The sequence below is a fragment of the Nesoenas mayeri genome (assembly GCF_963082525.1).
Source record: "Nesoenas mayeri genome assembly, chromosome: 9".
Taxonomy (NCBI): Eukaryota; Metazoa; Chordata; class Aves; order Columbiformes; family Columbidae; genus Nesoenas; species Nesoenas mayeri.
This window is the reverse complement of record NC_137557.1, coordinates 24099437-24113462: the sequence shown is the minus strand read 5'-3', so window position 1 is coordinate 24113462 and position 14026 is coordinate 24099437. Positions and strand designations below refer to the sequence as shown.

The 14026-nt window shown below is 37.3% G+C and overlaps 1 protein-coding gene across 1 annotated transcript in view; it reads left to right on the top strand.

The window, feature by feature from the left end:
* FARSB (phenylalanyl-tRNA synthetase subunit beta) overlaps nucleotides 1-14026 on the top strand; it is a 36434-nt gene that overhangs the window by 12248 nt on the left and 10160 nt on the right. The window contains exons 14-16 of the mRNA XM_080350114.1: nucleotides 2720-2812; nucleotides 4701-4818; nucleotides 8997-9149. Of these exons, the coding sequence (XP_080206240.1) occupies nucleotides 2720-2812; nucleotides 4701-4818; nucleotides 8997-9149 (364 nt within the window). The remainder of the gene's footprint in view (nucleotides 1-2719; nucleotides 2813-4700; nucleotides 4819-8996; nucleotides 9150-14026) is intronic.

Genomic DNA, 14026 nt, shown 5'->3' with positions numbered 1-14026 from the left:
GTTCTAAGTATAGAGGCAAAAATAGCTGTTGAAGCAATGTTTTCAGTTTAACTTCATAGGATGAAATTTGAAGACAGCAAGTCTCTCTTGAGACTTTGATCACCAAATGTGAAATTCATTATAGTTTGATAATCTGGAAAACAAACAAAAATGTAGTACTTTCTGGTAGATGTTACTACAGTTCAAGGATTACCCTGTTTCTATTTGTCTCTTTTCAGTATTGTCACTTGCCCATGATTCCTTGCATTACACGCCATGCTAAGTAGTTTTTCAGTCAGCGAAGTGTTTAAGGATACCTGTAAAAAAGTTATAATGCACACTTATGTGACACAAATTGCCCTGTAAATTTCACCTCTTTTCTTTTTTTGTTTGCTTGTTTGTTTTATAGAACAACAAATAATGATGTTACCAAGTCATACTATTTGTTATAGCCAAGCAAACAGTCTTTTACGGAGAATTAGGACTCTGCAGCAGTGTGTGCGGCTCCAGTACTAACAGCTGGCATGATTTCTAATACTGCAATTTTGCAGCAGGGTTGTTTTGTTGAGATAAAGTGTTCAGTAGGAACATCATCTTTGTCATGGCCACTTGTTCATACCCCTTTGCCATAGCTGTGAACTGGAGCGGAGAACCTGATCTACTATTAAAAAAACCCAAAACAACTAGGTAAGCCACTGTGCCCTCCAAATGTATATGGTGACTGTCCATACGTGGAGATTGGCGTAGTCAACTCTTGAAAATACACTGTACATTTTAGAAAATCCTCACTGTTGCAAGATCTGCTCAAAGCCTTTGCCGTAAAGTGCAATTTGTGGACATGTTAGCACACAGGGAGCTACCATCACATATTCTATTAAAAATTCCATGGAATTTCTCAACCTTTCCCTGAACTTAAAACTTACTAGAAGGCCAGAAGTATACATCCCTGAAAGTATGCAACCTTGTAAGAGGTGGGTATCTGATCACAGGTTATCTTTTGATAACTTACGCAAAGATTTTAAGATACACTGATGCAGGCATCTAGAACACTTCCACATGTTTGAAAAGCTTAGGTATTGCAACCAATGTTGGTAATGCAAATGGATTAAATAAAATTTTAACACCTTCAGATTTCATGGAGCTTCAAAGGCAAAACTTGTACTAATTCTAAAATCTGAGAAACATATTCCAGTTTTAGCATTTTGTTAGTAACTCACTTAAGTAACCATGACAATAACTAGTATTACTTCCTGCAGTGCTCGTATTTGACAAGGATACTCAGACTAGCTGGGGTGGTATTGTGTTTGGGAAATAACATGTATAAAACATGGTCAAGCTTTTCTAGATTTTCCTTATTCATTAATCAATATAATTCATTTATTTCAGCACTGAATAGGTATTATGCTTTAAAACGTTGAATACATTACATCACTGCAACTGAGGACCTTCATGAACTGCAACAGCAGAATTTTGTACGATCATGCAGTATATCATGTTATCACATTACATAATGGTATTTCTGCTGTGGCACGAGGAAACCCAGTGTATGCTATGTCTGCAACACTTTTATATTAAAAGACCAATGTGAGGCCTTTGACTACGATAAATATCATTTACGCTACAACATTTTGTAGCCCAGTGTTATATGACAAACACTGCTTATGTATTTGTGCATACAATCTGTTTCTTGGTTTGAGCCGCAAATTATAGTCATGCACAATAACATTGCTTTTTGTGGGGAGCTCAAATTTAGCCAAAATGCATTTACTTAAATCACTGTAACATACCATAGTTTAGATACACATCTGAAAACTGTTGAACAGTTTTCTCCTCCTAAGGTCAGCATTCATTTAAGATATTAGGTTTTTTTGGTATTCAATAATCCACTTTTTCAGATGGTATCATCTGCTCATTTTCCTCACATTTGGTCTATCAACACACTTTTCGGAGTGCTGCCAATGCAAAAGGAGCACTTCTGGGAGACTGCAGTATATTGGCAAATCCTCAATTACATGCCTAGTCTGCTATTGGTTTCTTTAATACATTAATAAAGCTATAATTTCTGGAAATCTGTGGTGTGGATCTTATCAGTAGCATCTGTTCTGTACATGCACACACATCATCTGAGCCTGACAAAGTGCATGTGTATTGCTTTACTGACCAGCTTCAAAATACACCTTGAGATTAAGGGCTTTGGAAGTACTCCAACTCAAACAAATGAAAACAACAATGAGTTACAAGACTCCTGTGCAGCTACGAAAATCGGAGGCTCGGCCACATGACCTGTTTTTCATAGACAGTATTTCACCTTCTGCAAGTAGCCCCCAAGAGACTGGTGTCTTTGTGAGAAAGCTGGGGTACCATTCCCTTTCCCAGTGCTATTTTCAGAATAAAATACCCTACCCACTGCAAGTCAGTGGGCAGAATCTGAGCCTCTGTTTCTAAAACAGATGACAGCAGTCCATGACAGAAGCCTAAACAAACACTTGCTTCTTTTTTTTTTTTTTTTAAACTAGTTTTATTTTGGTTAATAATTGACATGTGTAGATAAACTAGTTCTCCTACTTAGTCTTTAGACTAATTTTTATTACAAGTGGATATTGCACATGAGAGCATTTATTATTGGGCCTCAGAGCAAGTGCTACAATTGCGTTGTTCATTCTTGGTATTAGCTTTCATCAGTGGCTTACTGTCTATGTTGACTATTTGACCTTGGTGTTGTTTTGTCTCTTCCTCTCAGTGTTCTCAAGAAGACATTGCAGATAAACTTGGCATGGATATCTCTGCAACAAATGCAGTGCGCATTGCAAACCCCAAAACTGCAGAATTTCAGGTGAGATATTTCAGATCACATTTTGAGAACAACGTTGTCATGGATTCTATACTTAAAGAGGAAAGAAAGGAACCAATGGGAAAGATAATTTATAAACTATAGAGCTGGTTTTCCTGCATTAAAGAGGATATGCATATTTATGTGCCAAACTTGCTGACAGTCAGTCGTTCTCTGTTACTCCTTCACTGAGAAATACCTTATTCGGTGTGAAATACTATTGGTATTTCAGTAATGTAAAATAGCACTATCTGTATGACAGCATGTGGCAAAATTGAGCTGCCTTATTACAGAAAACCCAAATGACTGATCAACTCACACATTTAGAAAAGCCATTCAATATAAATGGAACTCCTAGACCTGGCGATCTCTAAACCTCCTGGGTACTGGATAGGAAATGTTTTTTAAATGATTATTAACCATTATTAGTCTTTTTTTTTTTTTAATTAAAATTCTGTATTGCTCTTAGGTATTTTAATACTCATTTCTAGATCATTTGGTCTTTGCTGGAGCAGAGAGTGAGAACTCAAGTACAGCAATTCTGAAAATATCTGAAAGCATACTTACAGTTTTCGTGTTTCTTAAAAAGATGTTTTCATTAGTTTACAGGCAAGGTAAATTTAGAGGCTTTCCCCCACAAGAAATACAATACAAATACAGTCTTCAGAAATGTTTAGAAAAGTTTCGGCAGTCTGTGGGTATTAAAGTTTTGTGATTTGTGTGTGTTTTTTCTGCAAGATCTTGTTCAGTCAGTCTGATTTCTTTGAGTGTCTAAAACACCTTTTTAGGTCTTACCTCTAATACTAAGAACAGTCTTCTGCTACTCTGAGATTCAGAAACATAACTTTTGGATACCTTAATGTGTTTTGTGTTCTGTTTGGTACCACAAATCAGCAGTGATGCTAGATGCTGTTATAACCTGTTTAGACTATTATCACCTCTTCACATTCATCATTTGGCATGGTGATTATAGCTGAGCAATACAGAATGTACCACAAACAAACAATACACAGTGTGAACAAGAAGTGGCAGCCCCTCTAGCCAGGTACAATTTCAGATCCCTGTTGTGCAAGGACTGTAGACCTTTGCAGAAGCAATGCTGCTAAGCAGTTACATTATATGATCGGCTGAATATTCCTTGTGGTAAAAGTAGCTTCAGTCTTAAAATCTGTAGGACTCCTTGAAAATTGTGAAGGATTACTCTTTGTCGGGCACTATAAACTTCCAGCTTTAGATGCTAACTGTGATTGGGTTCTCAGGGTGGCTTTTCCCCCATCCCCTATCCTCTGACAGCACGACAAGGGCAGGATGATGCCAGGGACCCTCTTCCATTTGTGTTAGCACAGTAAGAACAGTAATAGGATTTGCCTCTTTCCTGGCTCTTTGCACACATTTTCTGTATATTTCAGGTTGTTCACAACTGCAATGTTGCTGTTACTTAGGTTCTGTTTACATTATTCATTGGTATCAGGAGGTATCAAGATAATATTTCAGGTAGCACTCAATATTTCTAAAATAACACTTAATATTCACCTTTTGCATAAGTGAGATGAAGTTTACAGGATATTTTTGCACTTCATTCAATATTACTTGTTTTTCTACCCTGCACTGCAGCTCAAGCACCTACGAAATGAAACCTATTCTTAAGCTCACATATAAGCTCTTTCAGAAAATGCAATATAAAGAACATTTAGAGAATTTACATTTTCCATTTTAATAATTGTAAAGCAAAGATGTTTAATTGTAAGAGATAAGTGCGGTATTTGCACCTGACTACTTTTAAACTCTTGTCACACATGGAAAAAAAACAAAACAAAACAAAAATTAAAAAACCCTAACATTAGCTATCTTGGAAGGTATTTGACTTGCAGCATTCATGTTTGTCCTGCAGGTGGCACGTACAACCCTCCTTCCTGGGCTCCTGAAAACTATTGCTGCCAACCGAAAGATGCCCTTGCCGCTCAAACTCTTTGAGATTTCTGACATTGTAGTAAAAGATCCTAATACAGGTAAGAGAAGGTTCCTCAAAATCTTTGGTAATGTAAAAATATTTACATACCAAATGGTAATAGTAAGGAGATTTGTATTTCTTTAAAAATGTAATAGTCATTGGATACTACATTGTATTTTTTACGTGCACAGTGCAAGAGATGGGCAAAGCAGGCTAGATTTTAAAGTGGCTACAGGTACAGTTCCATTTTAAATGCCTTCTCAAAAGTGCAAGTAGGTGCATTGCAAATATTTTTAGGCATCAAAATATCCCTTAAAATCTGTCAGAAATACTGCAAGGATAAATGCAAGACAATTTTACACCAGAAAGAACCTGCTCTAAATTGCTTATGTCAGTGCTCCCATGCTCTTAATGTAGTGCTCCTTTGTATTCTTCTCAGGCATAACTCATGCTGGTCCTGTTTTCAAGTGGCACAAACCTTAGAAAGTAGTAAATATTGGAGGAGTGCTGCTAGTACCGTACTGGAGCCTGTGGACAGTGTGTCTCAACATGAATCCCTTTTCCATCTTTCTGTCATCTTCAAACAGGATTGCTTGTATTTGTTCTCCAGAATTATCTTCTGGAAAACTGACAGCCAGTATGAAGAATTAGATTGGTAGCGCAGATACAGGGTAAATAACAGTGCAAGTCTGTGTATAAAAATGTATAAATAAATTTTTTAAAAAGACAGTAGAAAAGTTCCCTTCTCATCTATAAAAATATTTTCCTTATCTTTCCATTTCATCCAACTATGCTAAGAAAGCATGGCTGCCTTTGAATTGTTCTGCAACCTTAATTGTTTTACCTCCAGCAAACAAATCAGCTAGTTCACTTTTTAAAAGCTATAGTGAAATCCCTCCTGCGTTTTGGGGCCTCTTTGCACCGATTTCACTGTACAGGATCAAAAATTCAAACTGATCCATTCTTCCAGCTAAAAAAGATAAAGTGAACTGTAAAAATGGATTTTTAAATCTAAAAAAATTCCCTAAAATGTTCTGATTCCTGTCTATATGGTATATTAGTGGAAAAGGAGTGCACAAGCTACAGCTTTTGGGAGGAAGGGCATGTACACTGGGTTACAACTGTGAAGTTTTGCCTCTCAGTGAGAAACGCTGGCATGACTTTAAATTCAGCAGCAGCAACAGTTCTGTTGTTTCATTATCTGGTTTCAGATTTTAGTGCCTGTGTTTAAGGTATCTGGGATCTGCAAAACAAAGGTTTATATAAGGCATAAACAAAATGGCAAGTAAATTGCTTTGGTGATGAACTTAATTTGTAGATTACTATTTTTTTTGTAAAGAAGAAAAAGCCTTGCCAAGCAAAATAAGCAGTTTTAGCAAACCATATAGACTCTTTTTTTATTAAATACAGACAGTTTAGTGGTGCAGCTCATTCCTTGTTGGGCGTGCAGTTAGCTAGAATGCAAAAAACATGGTACAGATGGCAGAATAACATCTGCATTCTTCAGAACCGAGAGCGGGGCTATTTATCTTGGACTAAGGAGTGTGTTTATTCTGGCTTTATAACATTTGCAAGTTAAATTGTTACTTTTATTTCGTTTGTGTTAATTGTATCTCTTGAAAGTTTTCATTTATGTGGATGGCTGCTCAACAGTTTTGTAAAGACTGATTTGGTAGCGTACTTCATTTTGATGAGAATCATTACAACAGATGACAGATAAAGACTTGAGGCAGCAGCTTTGTGTCTTCTGCTCTTGGGCAGCCCTCCCATGGATTGAGCCCTCGCAGACTGTGAACAGTATCTGCGATTATGTTTAATGTTGTGGGCAGAATAGCCATTGTCTTTCCATAATTTAACTTCCAAAATTAAACTTGCCTAACTCTGCAAACACACTGCAGAATGTGGGGTTGTCCTCTCACATATGGAATGAGATTTCCTGTAGAAGGCTTATGTCATCAGACTGACTAATTTAATTTTATTATTTCATGATTTTGGTATGCAATTAATAATTTAAAAAGTATGGGTCAAAAGAGTACTGACATTAACTGTATTTGAAATGGCATCTTGTAGTCATTCATGTGTGAATGGACCTAGCTCTTTTAAACACACTGGTTTTCAATAAAATACCTTCTTACACAGAACTCATGCGTACCCAGGTGAAATGGACATATTTCTCTTCAGACATATCTGGCAGAAGGGTTTGACGTACTAAATTAGCAAAATGTGTGCCAGATTGAAAATAACTAAATGGAACCAAATCTGGGCAGAAATGTTTCTTCTCAAGGCAGGAGGAAATGTGCTGATTTTGAGTGTGTCACACAGCATTTGCGTGGTTAGCTCGTAACACTAGATAGGCAACTTCTTGTAGGATAGTTATACTAGTTCAGCATAGAAATCATCACTTTACACCATCAGCACTAACAGGGAGTAATTCCTTTTCCCTTGCTGCAACAAAAGAATCCATTAGAAAATCACCTCTGACCAGGTGGGAATCTTGGGGAATCTGGGAGGCTTAGTGCACGTTTAGCACAATTTACATCATTTGTGACTACAGCTGCTGCCATGTTTTGAAGCATTTTTCCAAACTCTCTGGAAATGTTAGTTATATGCAGAAGAGAGTTTGGGATTTTTGTGAGGCTGAGAGACAAGTTTAAATGAGCAGGTGCCCCCTTTCAGACCAGCAAGTCATTTTTCTGAAGCATCTCTAATTGGGAGGGGGCGGCGCACAACACTGCTTTATCTTCCTCTGCACTCTCTTGGCTCACATATTCCTAACCAGCTGCCCATCCTTTGGGTTTTCAGCGGCATCCCCAGGGAAGTGCTTTGAAGGCTTAGAAATATATATATATATATAATTTAGGTTGACATACTTGGCAGGCTCACTTAAAAACCAGAATTGTTTCATGGCATGACACAAGAGACCTCTTAAGTGAGTTATGAAGAACTGAAGCACTTCTAACATCCGCCAGCTTTTGCCTACAGTTCCTAATTCTTCATTTTCTTCTTGCTATTGCCTGTAGTGAGCGAACTTCTTGTGTTGTAATACAACTCTGTAAGGGAGTAAGTTTTATAACACAGCTTTTTGGAATGCTTGAAAATGCCTCCTTTTCATTACCAAGGATTTCTGCAGTTTAAAACATGAAACATGAAACTGTTCTGTATGTTTATGTCTGATGCTTTAGTTAAGAATAGTGATCTGAAGACACCACTGGCTATCTGAATAATAATGAAATTAAAATTAGGATAGTTGTTACAAATTCCACTAGCATGACAACTCAAAAAAAATAAAAGGAAATCATTCTCCTGAATGTCTAGCCCAAAGAATGAACTGTCTTAGGGATGGGAAAAACATTTTCTGTTTTTCTGTCGCTTAATACAACACAAAAATAAGTTATCCACCATTCATGACTGTATTATAGATTAGGAAACAGAGATGCATAATGATGGCATTGAACAGCCAGCGTGTTCAGACCAGTAATCAGATGTTGCGTTTATTGATACTTTCTCTGTGGCCTTTTCTGTGTGGCCATTTTAACTTCAAGATTGGACTCTCCAGTATTACTTAACACTGCAAATTACTATAATGACAGGTAAAAATCCTGAGTGACAAAATGCAGACTTACTGCCACAGTAAGTTCAGCTTGCAGTGGCTGTTGAAAGAACTTGCAGCTTTATTGCTGCACTGGGAGTTTTGAATGACTTCTGGCTCAAAAAGGCTGTGCTTTCCTCTTGTGTAGGCTCTTGCTCCTGTATTTTGAAGTCCTTTTTAATCTGCGTATTTCTTTCTAGCCACTTGGTAAATGTTTTCATGTTTCATTTTTGATAAGATTTTTTTTTGTTACTCAATGGTTAGTTGGAGCAAAGGAACAAGATGTAAATTTAGTTTAAAAAGAAATCTCTAATTTCTTATGTGGCAGATATTAACATTTCAGGGAACACTCACCGAGTACCTGTCACTGTGTAGAAGAGTCTTGTATTTAACAACCTTGTTTCCTGCCCAAGGCATGGGATGCTTTAAATCCTTCTCTACATTTCTGACTGTGAGAGTCCAGTGGGTTAAAGAAATCTCATTATTTCCTCAGATTGTGACAAATGTGTCAGCGAAGCCATTTTACATACTCATTTCTCCTGTCAGCCACATATGCCTCACTGTACTGCAGAAGAAAACTGATGCAAAAGGCAAGGTTGAAAGTGTGATAGTTTCCCACATAACATAATTGTTTCCTTTTTCTTCAGATGTAGGTGCAAGAAACTACAGGCATTTCTGTGCAGTTTATTACAACAAGAGCCCTGGGTTTGAGATTATCCATGGTTTGCTGGACAGGGTCATGCAGCTTCTGGAAGTACCACCAAATGAAGAGAATGGCTACACGATCAAGGCAGCTGAAGGTAAGACAGAGCTGCAATGTACAGCTCAAATGTTCCCCTACAACCTGAGGCAATTTTCTGGTTTTTCTCAGCAACACGCATTAAGAATTAATACTATTTATGTGCTGTCATACTGTGGTGTGAGTGAAAAGGCATTAACTGCATTCACTGATGGAAAATGGGATTGCTGTCTTTCTGTGAGCTATTCTGAATATTTTTATATAAATTACAAGTTGGCAGCTTTTTAGGGAGACTTATAGTAAAGTGTATGCCATGAGCTTCATGGATTGTTTATAATTAATTAATCCCCTGATTGTTAGTGTAGGTAGGAATTCACTGAATTGATGAATATGCCAGATACCCACTGTATTATCTTTGGCTAACAATGCCTGGAAAAGACAACTTCTTACACCTAATCTTTTAGTTTAAAGCTTTATCTACAGCTTTTATTTATACGTATGTTCATATGAAGATATATGCCTTATATATCTTTTCTTCAAGGAGCTGCTGTCTTTAAGTCTGAACCTGCTGCTTAGACAAGTAGTTGTATAACAGCCCTGTTCCTCCTCCATACAGGGCAAGCTGCACATGAATTAAAAATACCATCCTTAAGTGCAAAATCTCCTCTGTGTATGTGCATACGCATGAAAGAGAGAAAGCAAGCGGGTTGACCCCATTACTTCATGGAGAGAGCGTAGGTTGATGCAAGAGAGCAGCATCAGCAACTAATCTGTACTGCTACCTCAAATAGAAGTGTAGTAAATACAGTATAGAATAGCAAGACTGCAGGGGTAGCAGCTATGATTCTACTTTTATGTCATGCATTGGCATTCAGAGATACGAGACATTGACTCAAATTGTCTCAGCTTGAAGAAGCACCTCCATTCTGCACATACTGGAACAAGCATCACTGACAGAGTCCCTGACCGAGCTTGCCTATTCATAGAACTTTAATGAAAAATCATTAGATGTCTCCCTGTTGCACAGAGTTCTGCCAAGATGCCAAACATAACCCTCTGACTAAGCAGCCTCCTGGCACTTTAATGCATATGTGTCACTTTGGCAAAAAACAAGAGAGAAAGTGTCAAAGTAATATTTTACTCAGTATTGTTTAGGCCGACTTTGAAAGGGATTATTAGAATATTGTTAACAGGATTCCCAGTTTGACCAGAGAAATGTTTAAACGATTGTACCTCCTGCTCTAGTTCTACCAAGCACAGAAGAGGTAATCGCAAAGCTCCTGATTTGGAATGGGGACAGAGGCTGGTTAGAAGATCTAGGGGCTGCATACTCAGCTCTCATTGAAGTCACACCAAAGTGTTAGCTCCCTTTTCAAAACCCTTCCGTTGCTTGTTTTTGAATAGATAAAGTGTTTGCTTTAGTACTGAAAATATTTGCAAGTGTTTTATATTTTGTACAGTAGTATTTCAATGATTGGCTGGCTCCAAGAAACTGGAAAAAAGATCAATAAATAATCCTAACACAGTGGAGAAGTTATTTCTATATACTAATGCTGTTGAGTATTCCTGATGCCGTGGGATTTGTAATGCCCATTCAAAATCCCCGCATTCCCATGACATTACTCCACAATGCATTTAGTGTAAAGGATGGATTATGCCATGTCATATGCAATATATCACAAGCAGTTTGTGGGTTTTGGCTATAGAAAAAAAGAACAAGTGCATACTACTTCCTGTTTCATCAGTGATTCAGAAACTCTCCTGAAGTGGCGCACGGATTCCTTGCAGTTCTCCTGACATTGGAATTTAACCTTGGTGACACTGCAGGCGGCTGATACTCGAGTGCTGCAGCAAACGCAGTGTCACTGCACCAGCTTGCTTAAAAGACCTTGACTGCAGAGATGGTTGGAACATCAAAGTAGCTTGGGGGATATTTTTTAACACTTGCTTTGCAATCTGTCAGTTAAGCACGTGTGAGCAAGAAATGATGGAGTAAGGTCAATTGCTGAATGAAAAAAATACACACATCTTGTAACATCTTAAGAGATTGCAGCTTAATGAAATGATCCAGAAGAACAGTGTAAGTTACTTCAGAAGCCTTAAACCAGGCTGTTACATACGGCATGGATTTTTAGATGCATCTTGATGGAGCACGCTCTTTTATTGCCTGTGCCAAATTATAATTTGTACAGTGAGAAGTGGGTTTATCCTCTGATTTGGAAAGATCCTGGATACTTCTGAATGTGATGTTAAGCAAAACTCAAGACTAGTAAGTAACACGGTGCAAAGGTGGGGTTTTAGTCCAGTCTTTTTTTCATTCCTTGTGTAACTGATTAAAATAGTTCTAGTGATTACTGGAAAACAATACAGGAAGAAAAACAAACAAACAAACAAAACCCACCCCCCCAAAAAAAACCACACACAAAAGGAACTCACATTTTAAATGAGCAACAAAGAATTAGAAAGGGATGTATCGGGCACCTATTTGCCTCTTGCAAATTCACTTTGAAAAACAAAATGCCTGTAGTATAGCCCTGTTTGGTCCATATGTGCAAATCACGGTTATTTAAGCTCCTTCTGTTCTACCAACACCCAAGTACTCTGTGATTTGACCTTAAGGTCAGAGCCTTTCTGCCTTTATAGCAACACCTGTGAAAAAAGTACAGATGAGAGAAAATATGGGTGAAATTGTGATGTTCCCCTGGCCTTTGCACTACGCTTTGGTGTAATCTGAGCTAGGTAATAAATGGAGAAGAGCTATTCAGAGGAGCCCTGAGGAAGAGAGGGGGCTGAGTGACTGAATTCAAAGACTTCAGCGTACATTTAGCACTCAAGGCTTTTCAGTTTCTTAAAGTTACTAATGGAACCTTTTTTTTTTTTATATGATTACCAATAAATATACAAAATCAGAAAGTTTTAAAGACAGAATTCCAAAATACTACCCATTGTTTTCAAATACACAGAATGGACCTTTTGAGATGTTAATAAATTCTGCAGTTACTGGCCTAGAAAAGCATTTTGATTTTTTCTGTGTTTTATAGCATAGGCATCCATAATCCAATGTAAATTGAAAAGAATACAATTATTGCATCAATCCTCAAATTTTTGCATGCTCCATAATAAACATTTTTGCAAAAAATTATTGCAGTTTTAGCCAGCTCCATACCATTAATCAGATCTAAAGATCAGTATGGATGCGTATGATTAGAAGGTAAACAAAATAAAATCAAACTTTTTAAACAATAAGAATGTGGCCAGAAAGAGCCCACATATTTGATCATATGTTGTTGGGTAATAAAAACATTTTTTAGTGCACTTTCATTAGTTTTAGTTGCCTTGAATTGAAAACTAGAGGCATTCTGATAAGTATCCTGGAAGGTATTAAAGTTTTAATCTCTGCAGGAATGGGTACAGCTTCTGCAATATTTTGGTGACCTCGTGCCTCTAGCTGGCCATCCAAAACGACTTTCTTCCAGAACTCAGGACCATGATCACAGGAAGCAATGTTAATCATGGGATTTGAGTACACAGTAAAGTCTGTCTTAGGCTAAAAAGAGTGAAAAAAGGCTTAGTAGATACTGACATTATTGATTCTTGTGAATTTCACCTAACTCTTGAATTCTTATATATATTTTTTGCTTTAAATAAATGTTTGTGCCATTCATTCTTTTAGGGTAATCAACAACTTAGTGAGGCTGAGAAGTCAGCTTGTTTGTGTTCAACGTAAACGTGCACCTAATAGAAGGTACCAAGTCTGGCTTCCTTCAGTAATTGACAGTTGTCTTTCAAAAAAAAAGGAAGACAATTTGCACTCCCTTCTTTTTACTGCCCTTATTTAATTAAATGAAAGGTGTGGTAAAGTGTAGAAAATTTTAATTCCACAGTAAATCATAGTAATAGCTTCTCATTTAGTAAGGTTTAGCTGTGAAATTAGGGGTGTAATAGTTATCTCCATAACTAAGAACATCAATAAACATTTGCTCTTATAATAATAATTATACAACAAGCCACAGTCTAAATCTTCTTTTAAAGTTAACCTCAGTCCACAAGAGGAGGGAAGTCTGGGACTAATTCCGAGTTACATGGATAGAGCTGAATCGCAGCATCTACCTCTGGAGATCAGTTTAAACTGGGAGACTAATACACACAGACGTTTAGTACCCAGGTTGAACTTGGCATTATTAATACCTGTTTTATTTTAATGAACTGTAGCCTGATTGCTCCTAATGGCAATCCTGGCCTTTCAGTTGCCTGTCTTGGCAGCCATTGCGTTGTTCATGGATGTCGAGAATTGTGTATTTACTCATAGATAGCTAAAGGAAATGTGCCAATTTTACGATGAAGCCTCCAAATATAATTTGTGACATACCAGAAGATAACAGTCAATTCTTAATGCATTTAATTGGCATTTGCAAATACATACTTTATAGAGGATATTGCATCCTTGTATTTATCTACCAAGCTTGTCATTTGAAAGACTATAGTAAGATTTGTTTGATAACATCTGTTTTCAGTAAAAACGTATCAGCTGGTAATTGACTGTATTCAGGTCCTTTGAATTTCACATTTGCCAATTCCCAAATATTTTTTTTCTCACCCAGAATCAGTTTAGATCATCCACCTTGGAATGCTGTCACCACATGGACATTTTTCTAGCATTGCAGAGCTGCCAGGGTTGTTACTACAAGTTAACAGCAGCAGGTGGGATATTTGCTTTGAGAATTGCGCCATAATTCTGGTGCCTAAGACTCCCAGCATGTAAGAAGCAGCCTCATCCCAGTGGATGTAACCACATTGTTCATTTTGAATTTTTGTTTTCCAATGCACTGGAAGGCACCTTATTATACTCAAGAATACCCTTTTTTCCATGATGAAAATAAATATTTATTAAAAACTTACACATTTGTCTCACATAGGGAGTCGAACGACTCTTCTTAA